This window comes from Perognathus longimembris, chromosome 23 (assembly GCF_023159225.1).
Source record: "Perognathus longimembris pacificus isolate PPM17 chromosome 23, ASM2315922v1, whole genome shotgun sequence".
NCBI classification, from domain to species: domain Eukaryota; kingdom Metazoa; phylum Chordata; class Mammalia; order Rodentia; family Heteromyidae; genus Perognathus; species Perognathus longimembris.
This window is the reverse complement of record NC_063183.1, coordinates 27,562,380-27,585,969: the sequence shown is the minus strand read 5'-3', so window position 1 is coordinate 27,585,969 and position 23,590 is coordinate 27,562,380. Positions and strand designations below refer to the sequence as shown.

Sequence of the window (23,590 nt, the reverse complement as noted above, 5' to 3'; positions counted from 1 at the left end):
CTAGACACTGATTTCTCTGGATCTGTGGCTTTACACTGTCTCTTAAAATGCTCTCTCCATTCCATTTTCTTTGTTCTTTTCCCCTCAGACTGTTCAATGCTAGTTCCTCCATGCCTTTTAATATCATGCAATTTCATACCTATTTCTTGTCCCTTTCTGGCTACATTTGTGAAGTAGCATCTGAGTAAAAGTGAGATGTTACAGTAAGTAGGAAGTCATGGATGACCCAAAGGTTCCATATAGGCCAGTGAGCCAATTTTGATAACTTTTAAAAAATTTCTCACTTTAAGCTGCTAAGAATGGCAAATAAACAGTGTGAATCTGAGCATTGATCTAATGCATTGTGAAAGCATTGTGGGTTTGTTTGCTGACATCTGACTTGCAGGAGATGAGTACTGGCTTCGCGCATCATTTCCTCTTTCAATGTCCAAGAGTAAGCTTTTCTAGCTGACTGGGGCATTGGGGTTCTGCAGTGCAGATGCACTGCAGATGCAGTGTCAGAGCATAGTGACAGTATTCCTCTCCTGAAGATAAAACTAAAGTGACAGCTTAGAAGTAAAAGTTTACCAGTGTTAAGGACCATTAGCCTATCTCTCTCTCTTTCTCTCTCTCTTTCTCTTGCTCTCTCTCTCTTTCTGTGTTTTAGGTGATATGTTGAGTTTAATCAAAGCCTTTTGAAATTTGGTGACTTTAGTCCTGTCACAGGGTAAAAAACACTGCAAAATAGAAGTAAACATCTTAATGCTGATTCCTTTTTTGCTGCAAGGTCTGAGTGGGAGGTGATTATATCTTAAGATTTTATTCTGCATCTAATGTTGTTTCTATGTGTAACTTGATGTGTTTAAGATAATATCCTGGCTGGGAGCTGATGGCTCATGCCTGTAATCCTAGCTACTCAGGAGGCTGAGATCTGAGGATTGCAGTTCAAAGCCAGCCCAGGTAGGGAAACCCAAGAGACTCTTAGCTCTTGAGCTGTAGCTCAAAGTGGTAAAGTGCTAGCCTTGAGCAAAAAGCTCAGGGTCAGCACATAGGCCCCGAGTTCAAGACCCACAACTGACCAAAAACAAATAAAATAACACCTTGATTAGAATCACTATGGAAAGAGCTCATCTGTACTTCTTTTAAATAATCCTTGAAATAATTAAAAGGAATCCTTATTATTGTACCAGTCCTGTAGTTAGTAAGTAGTTATGTTTTTTCTTTTTGGCAGGGTTGTTACAAGTTGAATTGAAAACCAGAAAAACTTGCTTTTGGCGCCATCAGAAAGGGAAGCCAGACACTTTCCTCTCCACAATTGAAGCCATTTATTACTTTCTAGTGGACTACCACACTGATGTATTAAAAGAGAAATATGAAGGACAATATGACAATCTGTTATTTTTCTATTCTTTTATGTACCAGTTGATAAAGAATGCCAAATGCTCTGGAGGTAAGGAAGCAGCAAAACTTATCCATTAGTTAATAAGTCATCTGTCATTTTCTTTTCCTAAAATTAATAAACTTACAGTTGTGCTTTGTTTATTCTTGAGAGATAATCGTATATAAAGCTTGTATGACATTGAAAATTTTCAGTTTTGTATTTCTTAAAAGGAAACAATCTTAGGTAACTGTTCAAGATAGATAATATTGACTGAAAAACTTAGTTCCACTTGGTTTGGTTTCAGTATACATCAATTTTTTTTTTGCCAGTCCTGGGGCTTGAACTCAGGGCCTGGGCACTGTCCCTGGCTTCCTTTTGCTCCAGGCTAGCACTCTGCCAGTTGAGCCACACTGCCACTTCTGGCCTTTTCTATATATGTGGTGCTGAGGAATCAAACCCAGGGCTTCATGTATACAAGGCAAGCACTCTTGCCACTAGGCCATATTCCCAGCCCAGTATACATCAATTTTAGCCTTTAATATGATGTGTTATATTTGTGCAACTATAATCAGATGTCTTTTTAGCTTATCTTTTCACATACACTCACTGTCACTTTTAGATGTGGAAAATGTCTGAATCTTTTGTGAGTGTGTGTGATGTATGGTTCTGGGGTTGAACTCGAGGCTTTGCACCTGCCTAGCACTCGCTGCTATTTGTGCCATATCCCTAGCCCTTTTGACTTGATTAGTTTTCCAGTAGGGTCTCCTGTATATGGCCAGGCGGATGGGACCCATGATCCAGACAGTTGTCTACACTGCTCGGGTGACAGGCATGCAATTACCATATCTATTCATTGAGGATCTAACATTTATGCCATATCTGGCCTTGAACTATGGTCCTCCTGATCTCATCCTCGAATGTAGCTGAAATGATAGGCACATGCCACTGTATGCACCTATTGATTGAGATGATCCTCCCTCCGGGTTCCTACCTCCCCAGTAGCTAGGGTTATAGGTATGAGCCACCGGCACCCTGTTTGAATCTTTTTGCTTAAAAAGAAGTAAATCATGATTTGTTTGAGGTTGGTGACAAACACAGACAGAAGGAGTTTCTGAAAATCCACACTGCATCTGATGGACACTTACTGCCTTTTGTATCGGCCTGACTTCTTCTATTAGGATAAAACTGGTTAATAGCCAGCCACTGGTTGCTCATGCCTGTAATCCTAGCTACTTAGGAGCCTGGCATCTAAGGATTGTGGTTCAAAGTGAACCTGGACAGGAAAATCCATGAGACTTTCATCTCGAATAAACTACTCAGAAGAGGCTGGCATTGGCACTGTGGTGTGGCTCAAGTGGTAGAGCACTAACCTGGAGCACAAAGAAGCTCAGGGACAGTGCCCAGGCCCTGAGTTCAAGCCCCACGACCACAAAAAAATAATGCTAATAATCATGTGGTCCTGCCACAAAGATGGACATAAGCCCTACTTTGGTAGGCCAAGTTTCCTAGCTCTTCCTGTTAACACAGCTTCAGGGATGAGTGAGCACATGACCGAAGAACATTCTAATAAGCATTATGGATGGTGTATAAGATGTTTAACTTGTAAAAGGCAATAGGATACCACGGTTAGATGCAGAGACTCTAAAGCTAGACAGCCAAATCTCAGCTACGCCACACATCTGTCATGTCAGGTTTCTCATCCGTAAATAGTGAAGGCTAGAGTGGCTACTTTATACAATCTCTGCGAGAAGTAACTGAATGTGTATCTAATAGGGGCTTTTAGCAGCACTTAGAATGTAAGTGCTGTGGTTTTTGTTTTATTTAATTTGGAATTGGGAACTAAGAGTAAGTCTAGAACTGATGGTGGCCACCTAGGCTACCAGGTAAAAAGAGCCAGTCTTGGAGTGGATCTGGGAAAGGACTGCAGAGTGTCCAGATAGAGGGACTGATTCCTGATGACATCACTTAATCACGTGGAAGTAGCTGCTGGTGAACAAAGCCCTGTCATCCTGGATGCCTTTTGTTGGGCCCGCTGGATGTACCCCTCTTCTCTTTCATATTCTGCTGTCTGCTCTGTGAGGTAGGTTCCCTTACCCTCTGGCTTTGGGTTCGATTCAACAAATAGAAAGTACCAACAGGAGACAGAAGTTGAGAGAGAAATGAAAATCATTTATTTTCCTGGATCCTTTCTTGTAAGGTGGCTGTGCTTTGACTATGTCCCTGTAACAGAATGCCATCCTACCATATGTCCTTCCCTTCCCAAGCTGTCATCCTGGTTATATTTCTCGGTTCGCATCCTTGCTTTTCACTTAGGGGCAATACCAGTTTCATTTGTTACTAAGGTCCAACGTAGAGCCTTAGCCCTAGTTACTTTTACTAAACCCTTCCCAGCCTATCCATTTGATGCTTTTCTCAAATGTTCTCATTTGAAGTTGCCCTCTGTTGTCTTTTTGGGGATCTGACTATAGATCCTAGAAATAGCAGTACATTTTTCTCTCTATCTTTGTATAGAAGTAAATCCATACCATTGGGACGCATCATGTTTATGGAAGGAGAATAAAAAAAAAAAAAAAACAGGTCTTACTGGGCACTGGTGGCTCACACCTGTAATCCTACCTATTCAGGAGGCTGTGATCTGAGGATTGTGGTTCAAAGCCAGCCTGGGCAGGAAAGGCCATGAGACTCTTATATCTGATTGACTTTGAGCTGTGGCTCAAAGTGATAGCACACTAGCCTTGAGCAAAAAGGAGCCCAGAGACAGTGCCTAGGCCCTGAGTTCAAGCCCAACAGTCCCCCTCCCCCGAAAAAAACCACAACAACACAGGTCTTGGTGAAAAATATATTTCCTTCTTGGAGATTCAGAAGTCACAGCAGGTATGTTCTGCTGGCTCACGCCTGCAATCCCAGCTACTAAGGAGGCTGAGACTTGGAGAATCACGGTTTGAAGTCAGTGTGAGCAGAAAAGTCCATGAGACTCCTAATTAACCAGGAAGAAAACCTCCTCCAAAACCGATTGGAGGCATGACTCAAATGTAGCGTGCCAGCCATGAGCGAACAGTTATTAGAAGCCCTGAAATAAAGTTATTAAATTATTTAAGTTACCATGCCCTAAACTTGAACATGCAATGCCTGTTAGCACCCAGAAATAGAACATTTGGGATATTATAGTTTTAGAGTAGTATACACGCATACGCACAAGGCAGCTGAGGACTGAAGTGGTTAAATAGTTCTTGGTAAGTCACATGACTAGTTAACTTCTGATAAGTCACACAACAGATCTAAAGTCTGAGATTTCTGATTTGGTTTGGTTCAGCAGGAGTGTTATTTGTATTATGCTATTCATAAACAGGAATGTGAATTATATAAGGCTTGAACATTATTAGCACCATAGTCTTAGCCAAATAAACTCAGTGGCTTACTTATTTAACAGTTATATTACAAGAATGGAATTAAAATAGACTTCTTCATGTTTAAACCTTGGCTCTGGAAATAAGAGGATGACTTGATTTAAGCAGGGCCAGGGTTGGATTTCTTTGGGCTAAATTTAGACTTCCCTGATCCAAAAATCTATTGCCATTTAACCAGCTCTACAAATCAACTAAACATAACAGTTAAAAGGGACAAGGAAAAGAAGAAAGAACAATCCTATCATTTCCCCCCCATTGCATAGCTGGCATGCAAAAGATGACCCACATACTTCAGCAGAAGCCAGTATCCATCTAAAGCCAGATAAAAATCTCAAGTACTTTCCAAAGGAAGGTACCTGTTAGAACAACATAAATTGGCTGCACTTGTCTTGTTTTGATATTACAGGCTACAAAAATGGTCTTCTCCCTGTATCGTTGATGGTATTTTTTCAAGTTCCTTTGAAGTACTCTCCTTTTGAACTATCCCTATGCATGCCTAACAAATCTATTGTCTTTCTATTCACTCTAGTGTTTCAACTGTTGATACATAAACATGCAAGACTATGTTCACGTGCTGAACACACAAGGCAGGCCTAGAATAGAGCCAGATTGCCCTTGTTATCCTGGCTGACTTCTACCTAGACTGGCTGATAACCAACCCTCAGATACATAAGTGATCTCCAGCCAAGATCAGGAGAGCCACCTAACTGTGAACTGGAATGTCTATTGTTATACCATTAATACTTACCTATTTATTTTACAGCGTTACTGTGGCAATAGGTATTCAGTCTTTGGATACTGTATCAGATAGCACCTATCTCAGGAACCTGAGAAGCTTCTCAGCCTTACTTTTCCTCAGCCTTTGACCAGTTACTTTACATTAGCTACCAATTTTCACAGTGACAGACTCCCAATAGGTTTGTGTAATTCCTCTGCTTGGGGTCAAAGAAACCACATGTTCAGAATCCCCGACCCATCCAACACTTGTGCTAGGAATACCATGTCAGAAGGCTTCTTTTAAAATGGTAAGGGCTGTAGTCTAGACTAGACGTTAGCACGGTTAAATGGATCAATGGACTATAAGGAGTGCTGTCAATACCTCTTCCTTTTTCTGATACTATAGGAGCTATAGGAGCACTGTCTTATCTTACTGGTGCAGAGATATACCATCTGGCTAAGCAAAACTGACAATGTCACTTACAGCTTTTCATGCAGTAGCAGCTATTGCTTCAGTCACTGTAACTTCTCTTTCTTGCTAGTTTCACTTCTTTGCTTCTTGACCAGCCTGGGTTATGTCTTCTAATAAAGTTGGACATGTTAAACTGAATTTAGTCAGGAAATCAGGCTCATGACAAGTCTGTTGTAAGTTTGGAAGAATTTGCATAAGGGAATTAGGGTTCCCCTGAATGTGGAGCTGCTGGAGGAAGACATTGTGGAAGGCTGCATTGGGGAAAGGTTAGAGACACATTCACAGGTGTTCAGCGTCACTGCTTACTTTGTAGAAACGTGTAAGTCTTCAACATATCAAACTTCTCATCTTTCTAGGGACCTTTTGATTCAGCTAATCAGTATCCCTTAATCCCTTTAAAAGTCTGAATAAGAAGTATATGGCTATAGTCTTATTTGGTCTTCTCTTTGAGGCCTTTTGGTTTGGTCTTTTCCCAAGACACTTTTTCAACCATCACATTTCATTTGTATGCCCACCACCTTATTTTTGAGCATTTTGTTGTTGCTGTTTTAAGTTGTGGGGATTGAACTTGGGGCCTGGGCACTGTCCCTGAGCTTCTTTTGCTCAAAGCTAGGGCTCTACCACTTTGAGCCACAGCTCCACTTCTAGGTTTTTAGGTGGTTAATTGGAGGGAGATAAGTCTCAAGGCCTTTCTTGCCTAGACTAGCTTTGAACCACAATCCTCAGATCTCAACCCCCTGAATAGCTAGGATTACAGACATGAGCCACCAGCACCAGGCTTTGAGCTTTTTTTTTCCCCTTAAAAAAAAAATACACACACACACACACACACACACACACATCTTATTCTTTTACTTCTACAAAATTTAATCAAAGGTTATGAGTTCATTAGGTACATTTTCTATCTTCTGTAATTACTGGGAGATTATTAATTTTTTTCTGATTCCACATACTGGAAGTTAAAAGGCCCCAGTGGAAAGTTAAGCTGCATATTTACTGAGAGTACATTGAAGACTACCAGCAAATACTTATCACCCATCCATAACAGCCAATGACCACTAGAAAACTGATAAAACTCTCCATATGGAAAATCGAGGAATATGGTGGGGGGGGGGGGTTGGGGTGGATAGGTGGGATGAATCCCAATGAACAGAGAGAAACAGCAAAAAAAAAACACCATTAAATAGCTTCAGAAAAAGGGTATGTATAAAACAGTACAAAACATATAAGAAAGAGATCCTGGAAATTAAAAGGTAATTGCTGAAATAAAAATTCAGTATAGTAGTTAGAAGATCAAAATGTAGAATAAAAGGAGGAAAGTTGTAATTTCCAAAAACTTAAGTTCAAGCCTTATTTAAATATGTATAATGTATTTAATTTTTTTAAAAAAACACCTTAAGTGGAAATTCTTGTACTATTGCCTGTTGTAAAGGAGGGTGCAGATTTCTATAATAGTTACCATAAATTCAGGAGCTTTAGGAAGGCAGAATGGAGGTTTATTCTTACACTGATCTGTACATGCACTGTGTATTACCATTGAAATACTGAGTACCTTGTGGGATTCTGAGATGGGCCAATCACCCCTCTCCAATTTTTTTTTCTTGCTTTGCTGGGCCTTGTGAATCAGGTCTGTTACCACTTGAGCCACATCTCTAATACAAATTACTTTGAACTGTCAAGTTTTCCTGTTATCCTCGAGGTTCTGACAGTCTGCAATCTTATTCTACATCTTTGCCATTGCAAATATTACGTATCTCATTACATATTTATAATAGAGTGTTGTGTTTCATGGAGAAAGTCAACTCATCAATCCTGTAGTGCTCATATCAGCACTTGACTGATTCATTTATTAACTGTGACTTCAATATCTTTGTTTAGTAACTCTGCCACTGTTAGTGAAGTGAGTTAAATAGTTTAAAAAGACGTTGTTTTGGCATTCTAAATAATCATTTCTAACTCTCACATGGAGTGTTTTTTCCCCCACTTGAGATCTAAAGAAAGTAGGGAAAAAAATTAAGATCAAGGATCAATCTAGGAGCTTCTTTATTTGTATGATGAGAATTCCAGAGTGTTAACTGTAGAGGGCAGTTTTTTAATTCCTCAAACTTGAGTACGTAAGTTTTTACTTATTTTATTTGTGATACTGGGGCTTGAATTCTAAGCCTCGTGAACAAGAACCATTCTGAAAAATAATTTTTGGAAACTAGAACTCATGGGGAGATGTCTTCAGAATTCTTAACTGAGAACAGTTTTCAAATTGGGTTCTATTTCTAGTAATATAGTCAATCACATTTGACATGGAGGTTCTCAAAAATTTCCCATACATCCTTACATTAAAGATCATTAGGAAGACCTGAAGGTTCTTTTCTACCAAAATGGAAGAGAAAGCCAAAAAAGAGGGATGAAGGCATCAAGCAGGCATCAAAGAGAAGTCTTAGGATTTGACCATTCAGTACTTGTTTGTTCATAGGCCCCAAATAAGCACAAGTATACGGAAAGGAAAAGTTCAAGAAGGATAATGTAAAAGGATGTCAGAGGGATGAAAAATGAGAATGATTCAGTCTACCATTTTTAGCTTTGTAAAATGGACAATAGGAACCATAAACTAAAAAATGTGAGTAGCTTTGAAGAAGCTGGAAAAAGCAAAGATAGAGTCTCCCTGGAGCCTCCAGAAAGGAATTATAGGTTAGCCAAAATCTTGATTTCAGTCCAGTGAGATCTGTATTGGACTCGTACATTATGTGAAAATAAGTTTTGTTGTTTATGGGTGCCAAATTTGGGGTAATTTGTTGCAGAAGCCAGAGAAAAATAATTGGAATTAGCCACAACTTGAAGAATAGTGAACAGACTCTTACTAGAGAGTGGCCCTACCAGAGGATAGTAATTATTTACTTAACTAAATTATGTAATGATAAAATGTTTGTTAACACAGAGGGTAGCTTGTAAGTCTCTTTTTATGAGATTTCCAGGGAAATGCTAACGTCTTATGGCTGTTTTTAGTAATAGGACAACACACATAAACTAAGGAAGGAATTGTTCCGTTTGAAAGAATTTCTCACTTGTTACATGTTAATTTTTTCTGGGAAAGGAAGGATGGGTGGAAGATGTAGTTAGATCCCAGAGTGAGGAGCGAGGGACAAAGACAAGCAGTGAATTAGGACTCCTATAGGACTCTCTGAACCAGGATCAAGGAATCGCTACTGCCTTTGTGTTGGGGATCCTAAGGACAAATTTTGTTTCAAGCCTTTCATTTCTCTGACCTTCATTTCTGTGGTATTCCTATCTTAGAAAACCTGGATTGGGAAAAGCCATCTTAGGGAGAATAACAGAAAATATATCCTATATGAATATGATTTAGATATACCATACAGAACTTAAGTGTAAGCCATAGTGGGCAAAAATTGTAAAGAGTAAGTACAGTTTTGCACAAGAATGAGACAAGAACTATTGTAAGAGGATGAGGTAGCCTAGTCTTGGAAGATAGCTCTTGAACAATTCTTTGTTGGAGAATGACTTCTAATTGCTTCAGGTCTCTCAGTCTGTGTTGGGAGTATCTTCATCAATACTGTTCTCTTAAAAAGCAAAATTATTGAGCATTTATACCAAGGCTCAAAGCTTTATATCCAGCTTATTAGACAAAAGTTTTTTTCTGTAAATCTTGAGATGTGCCCTTTTTGGCTTGGGCTGAGAATTGGGGTACTGTAGAATAGGCTCATAATATTCTCCAGTCTACAGAATTTATGAAGTATTGTTAAAATGATACCAACACCTTCGATTTATCTTAACTCTAGGACCATTTTTACTGTTGGAACTTTGAACTTTTATTTTTGGCCAATATTTTAAAATTTTTTAATCACTTTCAGGGTTTTTTCCCCACTGTGATATGTGTGTGTGTATAATATTTCTTTTTGTACTATTAAATATTTGTTATCACAACAATTTCCCCCACTAGCTTTTCAAACACGTATTTTGCAAATATTTTAGGAAACTTTAGAAAATCAACAGTTGAATGTATCATAAGTTTTGATTTTAAAACATTTTGTCCATAAGAAAGGAAGGAAGGAAGGATGGGAGGGAAGGAAGGAAATACAGGAAGAAGGAAAGAAAAAAAGGAGAGGGAAATAGGAAAAAGGAAGGAAGGATAGATAAAAAAGAAACAAAGGAGTAAGGGAGAGAAGTGGGAGAGAGAAGGAAGGAAGGAGGGAGGGTGGGAAGGAAAAAGAAGGAAGAAAATATACTTATGGAATCATGTGGTCTAATGTTTTACAATCTTTTTTCTTTTAAGTTCCAAACACATTTCCCTGAAAACATGTTGTTTGAATTTAAGAACTACAAGTCTTTGTTACTTTTGGAAAATAGTTTTGTAAAGTTAAAAATGTTTTCCAAATTTAAGTCTGGACACCTCAATTTATTTTAACAATGGGAGTTAAGAAGCTATTCTAAGAGTAGATTAATAGCTCTCAGATGAAATCAATGTACAGAGATATTTAAAACCATGGGATCTTCAGCAATCCAGGCTAACCTGTTGAAGAGAAGGACTGTGTGGCAAATCCTTGCAGTCACAGGAAAGAAGGGCTAGCCAGGAATGACTGAAGTATTCCAGTCATTAGCACCAAGACCCAGACATGTGTGAGAGCTTTTCTAGAACTTTCTTATTCAGCGTAGTCAGCGGATCAGTGTAATCACACCTGACATCATTTGAAGCAATTATTGAAATTAGTTCACCCGAAGCCACATAACACTACATAAAAACTCTGGGTCACTGACTGAATTTTTTCATTGCTTAATTTTGTGTTATGTGAAGGTAGCCATTCTTGCAAGAAATCTGAAGACTTTCCAGTTACTTTTTCTGCTCAAGGTTTCTTATGTTAGGTCTTGGAACTTAAACACACACACATTAAAAATAAGACTTTAGTGCTCATTGAAGTAGATTTACAAATTACTGCAAATTACCTTTTTTATCCATATATAGTTGTCTAATAATCTTTGTCGTTTCAAATGGTAATTACCCTAAAAGGCATTTCACAGTATGTGCATCATCCTGTATAGGAGGTTTTCATTACAGGCTCATGAACAATGGGTTGTAGTTAAGTGAAAACAAATTGGAATCTGTTAGGGACCAATGAGTTTGGATAAAAGCTACTTCTTTAACTTTATACATTAAGATCTCTGGATCCGTATGTTTATCAGTTTATGGATTTTAAACACTAGCATGCTCTTTATTACTAGCAGCTTTTATCCAACTCCTCCTCATGCCCCACAGCAAGTCTCTACATACTTAGTGTACCAATTATTTCAATAATCTGAGAGAGGAGCCCTCTTCCTTGTGGGAACAGTTACCCGCTATGATTACTAGGCCAGGTTTAAAAAAAAATATTTTAAATACATTTTTGTTTTTAGTAAAGTGAAGAAATGAGTATCTTATTTAGATTGAAAATCCTTAAGGCCGTCTGTTATCTACAATTTTATATTTTAAAGTTAGATAACTAGAATGATATTTTTTGGTGCGCCGCAGTGGTTTTAAAATCTGCATATACATGCAGCTTGGCTCCGTTGAAGTAATTAACATGCATCACTGCACGCAGTTATTTTTTGTGGTGAAAGGATACAATACATTGTTAACTCTTACCACATTGTATGGTCAAAATTGAATGTATTCCTCCTATCTGTGTTTTTCCACCAATATCTGTCCAACTCCTCTTCCCCAGCCTCTAAGGACCACCATTTTATTCACCTACTTCTCGAAACGCAGCTATTTTCAGAGTCCACATGTAAGTGAGAGCATATGCTGTTTGCTTCTGTGCCTTGTTACACTTCATGTAATGTTTTCTGGATTTATCCACTTGACACAAGTGACAGGATTTACTTTTTTTTTTTTTTAAGGCTGAGTAATATCCTGTTGTGCCTATGTGTATATTCATATTTGATCAGGTAATACAAATTGTCAGATTTCAGTTACTTTTAAGTTTGTTATGACTTGTACTGTAACCCAGTGTATAGGATCTATCTTCATGAGTTTACTTGTAGACTTGGAAAAAATACACGTTACACTGTTCACAGTGATTGTTTGGAGTTTCAAATGTCAGTCACTTCAGGTTGGTTGACAGTGTTCAAGTGTTCTATATAATGAGTGGGAACAATTGTAGTGAGCTCACTCCATCTTAGCAAGCAGTAGAAGTTCAGTTTGTAGTTTGAACCCATTTCTCTAAGAAGTTGCCAGTCCTTGGTATCACACACCCATAATCACATCTGTAATCCTAGCTACTTAGGAGGCTGAGATCTGAGGGATTTCAGTTCCAAACCAGCCCAGGCAGAAAAGTTCATGAGGCTGTCTTCAATTAATCAGCAAAAGGCTGGGCTGGAAGTGTATCTCAAGTGGGAGAGGAACAGCTGAACAAGCTAGTTAAGCACATGTGAGGCCCTGAGTTCAAGCCCTGGTACCAGCAAAAGAAATAATAGTAATAAAAATTTATAACAGTTTAAAAAGATCCCTGTTGATATTGTGGCGCATAAGTCTTCCTTTCTGTAAGTGAATTTACTTTGTTTTAAAAGGAAAAGCTAAGCTTATTTTGGGAACATACAGATTTTCCTCATTTTTTTTTGCAATCAGACTTTTAGCCATTTTATTTTCTTGATAATTGCAGACAGGCTTTAATAATATTTTCTGAGGTTGGGATTCACTTTTCAAAGGTATGCGCTCCCAACTGTCTCCTTTAAAGAATAATTGTTTTGGACTCAAAGGGCTACTCTAGTTATAGAGTGAAAGACCGAGGCATAATGGAAGATAGAAGTCTTTTAACTTTCTGCACCGGGTATCAACTTTGAACTTTCTCCTTTTGGCTGATGGTTTTCCTCCTCACTTCTAACCATTGTGGATTAGGGAGTTGGAGATTCAAGCAGAGTTTCCTTAGGCTTAAGAAAACAAACAAAAACATAACCCATACTGCTTTCCCATAAATGCAAATATCCCATGCTTTTTCATATATTTGAATATGTATAAGCAAGTGAAACTTTTTTGGCTTGAAGATTTTAATAATCATTTCTGGTCTCCCCTGGAAATGATTGTTCTTGTTCCTGTCTCCTGAAATTCCTGTAGAGTGACACTGCATGTTGGAAATGAAAACATATTTCTTTTGATTCATGTCCATCCTACCTGCCCATCTAGGGGGTCCTCTAACAGTCTTTTTTTTTTTTCTCTCTACAAATTCTCCTCTACCCTACCTGGTTAAATTGTAGCACCTCTGTATATTCAGAAATAAGGCAGTTTTACCTCCTTTTTCCTTGGAAACTCATGCCTCTGGAAGGGAGTGGACCACAAAGATGCCAGTCAAGCCATACAGGAGTATGCAGATGAATCCCTTGTGTCACAGCCAATCAGGACCAGTGACAGGTCTGATCAAATTAGACAAGGGCCGAAGGCCAAGTCATCTATCCAGGGCAGGGTAAACATCATCAGAAGATCATTAGTCATTAAACAGGACCTTAAAAATATTAAGGTAGCAAAACCAACTCTGCTATCTCAAAGAGGCTACCAGACATGCCTATTCTTAAACAGGTATCTATCTCTTCTAAAGTACTTACAATAGAAAACTGAGCATGACTGTAGGTTTGAAATGTCACAACTAATAGGTTGGGTAGCTTAGCTGTAATAATGTTGCAGAATATTTTTAAAGATTTGTCCTAAAGTTTCTATAGCTTTTACATAAAGTAAAAGGAAGGTCTATAGGAGTAGGGAGGAAGTACAGATGTAGTAAAACTTAGAAGACAGATGTAAGGAAGACAATGGCAAGGATGAGAATGAATGTGTACATGAGACTAAAAGCATGTTATATTTTAAGCCTGAGTACATTTCTTGCCACCTTCTTTAACCTCTTCTAACTAAGCTTCTTTTCCTATGTCAGAGTTGGTCATTAAACCACATATTTAACTGTATTGGTTTTTTTTTTTTTTTTTTTTTTTTGGCCAGTTCTGGGCTTGGACTCAGGGCCTGAGCACTGTCCCTGGCTTCTTCTTGCTCAAGGCTAGCACTCTGCCACTTGAGCCACAGCGCCGCTTCTGGCCATTTTCTGTATATGTGGTGCTGGGGAATTGAACCCAGGGCCTCATGTATATAAGGCAAGCACTCTTGCCACTAGGCCATATTCCCAGCCCACTGTATTGGTTTTGGAGGATGAAGTTCACCCACAGTCTCACTCCACATTTCTGCTGTAGTTCCCTAATTGCCACTTTTCACCTTATACTTACACAATATTTGTCTCCCCAGAGTTCTGAAGAACAGTAGGCTATGTGATTTCTCTGTACTTTTGTATTTTCCTTCTACTGGGTGTATTTCTACAAAACCTCTTATGTGATATCGTACCTGACCACACTTTCGGGGAAGGGAATCATCATCTTATACAAACACTATACTAGTACTTTCATAATAATAAGCAATGATCACATGGCTGTTACTGGTTTTTCATTTGTTGTCCCAATCCTTTATAATGTCCTTGTCAGTAGGGATAACCTTTTAACTTTTAGTCACTTGTAGCTAACACTCTACCTAGTAGGGTCTAGGTTCTTAGAAAATGCTGGTTGGTAGACTTGTGTCAAACACACTGCTATGTTTTGGTGATTATGCTATGTGATTTATCTGCTCTGGAGGAAAAACAAATAGGCAAGTCAAGCCATCCTGCTCTTTTCCCATCTAGATGTGGATATCCCAAAGGAACATGTAACGAACAGAAAACTTTCACATCAATCTTTATTGGGGGTGAGGGGAGGAGGGAGGATTTGCAATTACTCACAAACTAGTTAGAAACATTAAGCCCCTATGCAATGTGATACTTGGGAAAAGAATGCCCTAGGGAACAGCAGTTCTAGAGAAAACTAAATCCAAGTGTGGCTACCGTCCATCTTCAGTTTGGAAACAGCCACAGTTGTGGTGGCCCACCAGACAGTGGAATGCGGTTGTGGATTTAATATGGGGGAAAGGAAAGGAAACTAGGTTTCCTGCCCCAGAGTGGTTGGGGGCCTGGACCCTTAGAGCTCCCCTTCCCCCACTTCCTCTCTCCAACCTTATCATCTAGGAAGTGCCTTGCTGACCAGGGCAAGGGCTGGCACTTGATTCTGTTTGTACTCTTGGGAATATCATGACCCAAGGGCCTTAAAAAACTGAAGATGACAGTATTATATTGTACATCTCTAACTCTTGCCAAGTATGGACATGTACCAAGTTAAGCCACAAAAAATTCTTTTGTATTTGGGGAAAAAAAAGAGATTCTTTCTATAAATGGTATTTTGCAATATATCAGAGAAACTATTGTGTTTCATTTGACAATAGTTCAACACAATTAAGCTTTCCTTTCCCAAAAATACAATAAAATCATATGCCTGCTGGAAATGACACCAGTCTTAACAGACAATATTTTGTGAAGATCATTTCCAATCCTAGCTTCTATTCCTTGCCCTGTGTTCTATACTTCTCTCCTACATCTTTTATCAAACCATCAAGGAGCATTCAGCAAAGGCAGATATCTGATCTGTAACTGCTTAAGAGCTGCTAGCAATTGCAGGGAAGTACTGGTTTAGCCTGCTAAAGAGATAACCAGGAAAGCTAATCTTCTGACAATCAAGCTAGTGAAGCTTTGGAAGGAAGGCTGGGAAGCAGACAAATAAGAACCTCCAAGTGCAGCTCATGTTCTAGTTCATCTATTTATATAGTGCTAACTATATAGATGTGTTCAACTTGTGATAAATAATTGAACTATATATCCATATGATTTATGTACTTTTCTACAGGTAATCACCATTAGTATAACTGTAATAAGTAATCATCACTGTGAAAATAAAGGGACCATAAACTGATTCAAATCACTTCATATATTCAGCTGGCACAAAGAATACTAAGAGCAATAACTCCCATGTCTATGATATTAAAAACAAGTAAAAATATACCCAGTAGAAGCTTGTGGAATATACCTCTTAGTGAGTAGTTGCTTGTTTTATTTGGGAATAGGAGACCCAGAAGCTAACTGAAGAAGCCTGTTTTCTCAATGAGAAGTAAAGCCCCAGAGTTTCTGTCTGGCTCTCTTCGATACACTTGTTTTCCTTCTTTAATCATCTTCACATTGTTGCAGAACAACCCTTTGGGTAGGCAGTAGATATAATCAACTTTCCTTCTAAAAAGCAGAGCCAAAGTACATACTTATTTAATGATCTCTGTTCAAGATAACAGAGAATGGCAGTGGTGGAACTGGAATCTGGGCTTAGATTTGCTGGGTCTTCATGTAGAATTTCCATTTGATGCAAGTCAGTATGCTATGCCCAATTCGACAATCACTGGTCTAATCCCCCCTCCCCACCATCAAGCCAAGAAAATACTATGGTTATTGAGAAAGCTTCATTTACTCTGTAGACATTGATCAAAGCCTTCTTGGTTAATCATTTTTCCTGACTAATCTTGCCTAGCCTTCTACCCAGGAAATAAAATCCATCCCTCTCGTAGTTGCTTGCAAGCAGGAACACGTGATGTTTCTCAGCCTTTCTCAAATAGCATACAAAATGGGCAGGTCTGCAGAAGGATTTTTTGCTGAAAGACTATGGTGGCTTTTTTTTTTAGGGGAGGGGGTTACTGTTATTGTAAGTGTATTTATTTATTTATTTTCTATGTGAGATCCTAAAAGTAGGGCTACTTCCAAGGAGAAATGACCAGGAGGCTGTAAGAAGTAGTCTGCCTTAGTAGAAACCATAGTAGATACTTTCCTATAGAGAGTTTTTAACAAAAACAATAATAAAAGCCAAGTAAAAGTTGTTGGCCTGCTTTTCACGTGTCTCAAAAATCCTCAGGGGTGGCACAGTCACTAGGTCATAGAGCCACGATGAGGAGGAGGATCGTGTCCTTTGCCACCACTACCTCTCTGCCACATTTTTTATTTGGGGCGGGGGGGGGGGGAGGCTCTGGGAAGTTGGCAGATGAAAATTTTCCTCCATGTGACTGTGTGAGGAGAGGAGGCAGAGGAGGAGAGGACAGATATCGTCAGAAGAAAGAAAGTAACGAAGAACCTTAACATCATGAAAGATGTTACAGAACAGCTGAAAAGCACAGAGAAAAGTAGGAAATAACCCACAGCTTCAACTTCAGCTATACGAGGAGGGGGAAAGCCAAAGCCAAAGCCACAACCACCTGTTAAGCAAGGCATACCTGGTGACAACAGACTGGCAGACCTAGTCACAAGATACCATTGCAGTTCTTATAAGCTTGAAACCCAGTGCAGGGGTTTGAATATGACAGTGACTCCTCCCAAGTGGCAGGCCAGCACTGGAGAAACAAATACACTGAGTCACTCCCTGTGTCTGGGAGAGTGATGGCCAGGTGCCATCTTGAGAAGAGGGTCTGTTGTTTGAGACTGAGCACTCTGGGGACCTGAAGACAAGGAATAGTCACAAGTCAGAGCCTAGGGACACCTTGCCACAGGATCAGTGTGGGAAACAGACAGAAGAGGCAGTTGTGGAGAGAGTCAGATGTGGGCCCACTGAGAACGGTAGGGAGTGGGGATAGGGCCTTGGTGTTTGGTGACTTAACCCTCTGGCACAGAGCAAGGATCTTCACCCATAATACCTGGAGTACTTGGATGTCCATTTCTTTTACTAGACTTGGAAAATGGGCTATGGTTTCCTTGAATAGATTTGTTTAGTCTGTATCTAATCTCCTTCTTCTATACCATAGATTCTTAGCTTTGGTTTCTTCATCAAGTCCTTGCTTTGACCTGGGTTTTCTGTTCATTGTGTCTACCAGACTTTTCTCTGGATGGAACTGAGCAAGCTCTCTGTGTATTCATGTGTGGGAAAAAGAGAACATAGTTTTTGAAATATTTGGTATTTGATTCTAGTGTTTCAACTTTTGATAATATTAAAGCCTTAGGTTGGTTGATGTGACTTGAATGAAACTTCAGTTTCTCAAATGCTTTTTTATTCTTTAGAAGGAGAAGAATTTTAAACATTGTTGTGTACCTTGAGAGTTTCTCTGCTTTTGTGGTTATGGGATGCACATAGTTAGAAAATTGTTACTAGAGGGAGGCAGATTAACATGCATCATCTTACGTGGTTGCTATTTTGGTGATAACAGCTAAAAATCTATTGAACAAAACCAATACTATTTTGCTAAATTTAGTCCTCATGTTGTAGTTTAGTTTTCTCAACCCAGTCTTTGGTCATATATGCTGTACTTTATTCTTTGATCTGATGTCTCCACTTACTCTCTCAACTGTCAGGTAGTAGTATACAACCGGTGAGAGTGTGTTTTACATCTATGGCAGAATTTTCTTATAGTAGAAAACAAGAAAACATGACTGATAAACTGACAAGTTGAAGTGAAACCTTTTCAGACAAGTCCTTAAGTATAATAATAATAAAAAAGGCTGATTTGTTTAAAAATGCCAAGCTATAATCACATCCTATTTATTTTTCAGAATGACATGGCAACCTAGGAAAATTCAGCACAAATGAAGATTCTAGAAACTGTGCATCAGCAGTCTCCTGACTGTACAGAATCACTTGGAATTCTTCTTTGAGGCTGTTGTGATAAAAGGAGGTGAGTGTGAGCATTGCTATAGATTGAAATATTTCCTAAGAGATGGTTTCTGAGAAAATAAAGAGATTCTACTAGGGACTTCAGGAGAGGCTTAATAGGTAAAGGGAAACCTATGGGACAATTTGAGATTGGGTTATTATTCTTATAATACCCCCAATTAATTAGACCCAGTATGTTACAGAGGAGCATTTCACTTTTGGAGCCCTATGAAGCTCCTTCCTGAATAATGAACAGGATTTACTCCTGGCTGTCAAGTCATTGATGACTCTGACAGTTGGTTCCACTTTATTCACTGTGGTTCAAAAGACTACACCCAATTCACTGTTAGGTTTCAGCTTCTTATTCACATGTTATTGTTCTGATTTTTTCAAAACAGGCATCTGGCCTTGATAAGAGAGAGGTTGGTTGTCTTGGCTGTTGAAGGCCTCCAGCTTTGTGCTGGCTGTGTTACCTGGTGGACCCAGGGCAGACTCAGTCTTTCTGAGAAACTTCACAGTGTTACTCTTCTCTTTCCCAGTCCTACTTTCTACTTCCTTCTAGAAGTAGCCTGCTACTCACTGGATCTATGATTGTGAGTGCTCTTTCAGAGAAGGTAGAGGAGTTGAAACACAGAGGAGTTAGAATATCTCCAACAGGCAACTAACGGCAGCTAAGAAAAACAGTCCTAAAATGGTTTTAGGCTACTTGGTATTCTTTTCTCCCTCTCTGTGTCTCTCCCCACTCATTTGTCTCTTTTCCTTCCTTCTAGTTTACACCAAGAAATGAAGATTCCTGGAAGTACTTAAAGGTAAGTGTAAAAAATATGTTTTATTAGTTTAGAAAGATACAGACATAGACCTTTCTGACTTAATTGATTTTAAAATGAAATAAAGTGCAGATATACAGGCTATGTTTATATGGCAATCTCTCAAATAAGTATTATTTATCAGATGTCTCAAATTATTACTGATAAAACCACAAGAGTGTTAGTGAGGGTAAATCTATGATTTTCAAGTATTTATTTATTGAACAAATATTTGATAAACAAGTAACTTCTCTCTAAAGGAGATTTACATACAAGATGAAATATTGGGAGCACATTGTGAGAATGAACCACTCAGAAAAAAGGAGAAATAGATATTGTGTAGAAAATAGGAAAACACACAAACATGAGAGGAAACACCTGCTTTTCTGTAAACATTTGATTTAATACAGTTCCCAGAAATGTTCCAATGAAATAACTGTTAATTCATATTCAGTTAACATGACATTACAGTTTCAAAGGTCAGGAGCAAACATTGCCTTTCTTCTTTCTCCTGAGTTTTCTCCCTTCCCAGAATTCCCTGGTGGTAAAGCCAACAGATTGAGTTATTTCTTTTCAAGCTTAAAGAAAGGTCACAAATAGCTTTCAACAGATTACAAGCCATTTGACACATGATTTCAGAAGCTTGGAAAATTCTACAGACGTAGGAATGTTTCAAGCGTTGATGAAAAGAGTTCATAACATTGTGTGCCAAATTTAACATTGCTAAAGCAGGTCCTATTTGAATTAACAAGACACAAACCACAATATAATCATCTGGATCAATTGTTGCTATGAACAATTTTGAAAATTCTTTGATAGTTGAGTTTTGTGTTATTGCCTAATAGTCCAAGACCTTTTGTTACCATAAGTCAAGCCTTCATTTTTGTGTGCAGTCCCAGACAAGTGTGTGATTTGAAGAATCACAAAGGGACTAACCTTCCCAACATTGTTTTCATTAGTCTGAACTTCAATACTCTTCTTTTTCTATACCTGCAGCATGTAAGAAAGACTGTTGTCATTATCAGGACTTTTCTTAAATCTGGCAATTCCTACCTCGGTGTTAATTGTATGTGTGTATCTTTCTGGAATGAGTAGTAAATACCTATTGTAGTTATACCTATTAAATACCTATTATTAATATTATACTTATATTAGTCCTGTATTACCTATTATTTTATATGGACATATGCCCCCCCCCCCGCCGCCAAAGATTTATGTTTTGACATCTTGGCCCCTAGCTAGTGCGACTATTGGGAAAATTAATGAGGTAGTATGTATTTGGAGGAGATGGGTCACTGGGGCTGTCCATTAGAAGAGTGTATTTTGCCTCTAGCTCCTTTTCTCTGCTTTCTGGCAGCCGTGAAGTGAGCAGCTTCACCCTGCCACCTGCTCCCTGCCATGATATTCTGCCTCACCATAGCCCAGAAACAAGGGAACCAAGTAACCATAAGCCACGTGCTCTTGACAATGAGCCCAAAGAAATCCTTCTCTCTTAAGTTGATTTTTCTCAATGATAGTCATAGTGATGGAAAGCTTACACATCACCCATAACCGTGGTCCCAAATCTAAAGTTTTCAAGTTCAAATGAGGCCATCATCTCCCAATTTCTCTTCCCCTACTTGCTAAACTTGTCAAAGATTCTATTTCTTAGAAAGTGGTATAAAAATGAGACTGTAACAGCAGCATGCACCACACTTTTTTTTTAAAAAAAAGCAAGCAAAAATTACAAGCTTTGTGGCTTTGGAAGCATCTAGACTGATGGTATGAAGCACCTTTTGCTTTTACCGAGTGAAAAAGTACATGAAGAAGTAACTTTACGTTAGAGATTTAGCCATTTCCAACTCAGTACATTTAAAATAGAGAAATATTTAAAGGATTTAACAAATACCTTTTAGTTCTGGATATGGTTTTCTCTGCCAGCTCTATCAACTGGTACCTGTTTAAAGAACTTTTCCACACAATGCCCTTCTCAGACATTTTTAACAAAAAAAGTACTTGAGGCTTAATGAGTTTCTAGTGTTTGACGAGGACAAAGAGGGGCAATTTAAAAAATAGCCTAAATGAATGAATGGTCTGAGGTATTAAAAACATAATCACCAACTCAAACATTTTGTGATTAAGTCTGTGTCCAAACAGGTAATGGAAAAAAATTATGACTCTGCAGCTAGGTTTTAAGATCTGATTTGGTGATACTTCTAGCTCTGATAGGAAGCAGAGATTTAGTAATACAGGTTATGTGGGATGTTGATATAAACACGGGCCTTTGATGCACGTCCTTCAGATGGCTCCAGTCAATGTTCTTAGTAAAAGAGCCACAGGTGTTATTTGGAAATAGGTGCTAGACTTAAAAAAAAAAAAAAGCACAGTTTAGAATGGCAGAAACTAACCAACAATTCAAACTCCATTTCAGACAGGATTCAGAACCAACAGTCTTCATGTAGATGACTTTTTTTCTCCCAGTAACTGATATTCTGGAAAACATGACAGTACCACTTCTGGTTGGGCAGTTTGCTTAGCTGGAATTTTCTGACAACTGACACAGGAAAACTAGCAAGGATCCTCTGAACTTTAAAATGTTTATTTCATGCAAATTTCAAATGACTCCTGAGACCAAATAGACAGGGGTGGGAAGAGACAAACCACTGTCTTAAGTTCTGACTATTAGAGTTCCCAGTGCCTTCCCACATCATTTATTACTGTATTTTTCAAATCTAAAAGAAACTAGCTGAGCATCTGAATATTATTAAAGCAGAAAGACCACACAACATTTAAGTTGTGAAGGACACGGCATTGTGTCCTTCAGTTCATCACTCTTTGGCATGTGTTTGACCCATTTGTTTTTATTGTTGTTAGGAGGGAAAAAAAAATAGGCAGACGTATTTTTTGACACGGGGAAGAAAAATAGATTTCTGTGTATCAGGCTTATAGTCACCATTTAATACTTCCTCTGGGATCTGTGCTTATAAGGTGAAAACTATGAATTTGTATCAGGTAAAGCATTATTCCAGTGAATTAATGGCAAAAGTCTTTGCGGGAACCCTGGAAAGAACTTCTTTTCTTTCCTGTGGACTTTTTCTGAGCTTTGTGTCTTCTGGGAGACCCAATAACTGGCTTGATGGATTTTCTATGTTGGGTTCAGAAAACGGTTTACAGTTGAGCAAGTGTGATCTGAATCATCTCATGGGTAAGGCTTAGACAATGAGATGAGGAGATTCAGCCAGTTGCATTTTCTTTACACATGGTTTTCATGGGCTTAAGGAGCATAGGAAGAGCTGGACACTCACCTTCACCAGCAAGGATGACCAAGGAGAATCTCTCCGTACAGTCACTTTGTGTGGGTAGGGACTATGAAAAGGATGGTGAGACAGTGTGTTTTGGCGAGTGCAGAGCTAATGGAAATTGTTACTTCACGTTTTTGTAAAATGGAAACTGTAGGATCTTTGTAGTAGAAAATTTTGATGTACAAATTGGAATTGATTAAAGCTCTTGGAACTCAAAAGAGTTTATTCCTTAAGAATAAGACTTAGAAAACTGAAAGTTCTTTGCTTCCTGGTCAGGGAACCAAAAAAAAAAAAAAACCAAAACAAAACCCTGAAAGTTCTTTTTCTTTTCTTTCTTCATATTTACTTAAAATTTCTGGCAATTAAATGTGCATATGTTTCTTTAAAAAAAGTTCTTGGTAATGAAAATCACCTGTAAAAAACAAGACAGTGCAAACACAGAATACCATTTGCTATTTGCAGACCTAAGAGCATAAAATTTTGTGCCTTGTTTTTCCAATTTCATATCTTCCCCTTCAAGGAGAAAAAGCTGTGGAGATATATACATACATACACACATATACATACATACATACATATATACACACACTTTTTTAGGCAACTATTCATTGGGTTGGCTATTTTTTTGGATAAGCTCAACCATGTTGATGTTAGAAATTTTAAAGAATAAGTAAAAATTATGAAAATTATGAAAAAGAGCACATTCCTGTCTTCTTTCTAATTGACCAGAGGAGAAAAACACACTTCTCTTCATTAATCAAATATCTATATGACTAAACTATAGGGCATTATTGATAGAGACAGAATCCATTCTTGAGATGTTGCAGTTATTGGTTTTGGACATAGTTACAAAATATTGACTGGCATATCTTAGTGGAAATAATCAGTTGGCAGAAAAATTGGGAACTGATTTTGAGGGTAGATACAGGAATGCTGTCTGTCATCTGCCCATCCCAGAGAAGCAGAGAATAGAGAATAGACACAGAAACTCAAGAAAC

At 38.4% G+C, this 23,590-nt stretch overlaps 1 protein-coding gene across 1 annotated transcript in view; it reads left to right on the top strand.

Annotated features, from left to right (window-relative positions):
* Dtwd1 (DTW domain containing 1) overlaps positions 1–18,533 on the top strand; it is a 34,550-nt gene extending 16,017 nt beyond the window's left edge. The window contains exons 5-7 of the mRNA XM_048332811.1: positions 1,211–1,429; positions 3,244–3,440; positions 18,406–18,533. Of these exons, the coding sequence (XP_048188768.1) occupies positions 1,211–1,429; positions 3,244–3,329 (305 nt within the window). The 3' untranslated portion in view covers positions 3,330–3,440; positions 18,406–18,533. The remainder of the gene's footprint in view (positions 1–1,210; positions 1,430–3,243; positions 3,441–18,405) is intronic.
* Positions 18,534–23,590: the final 5,057 nt, after the last annotated feature.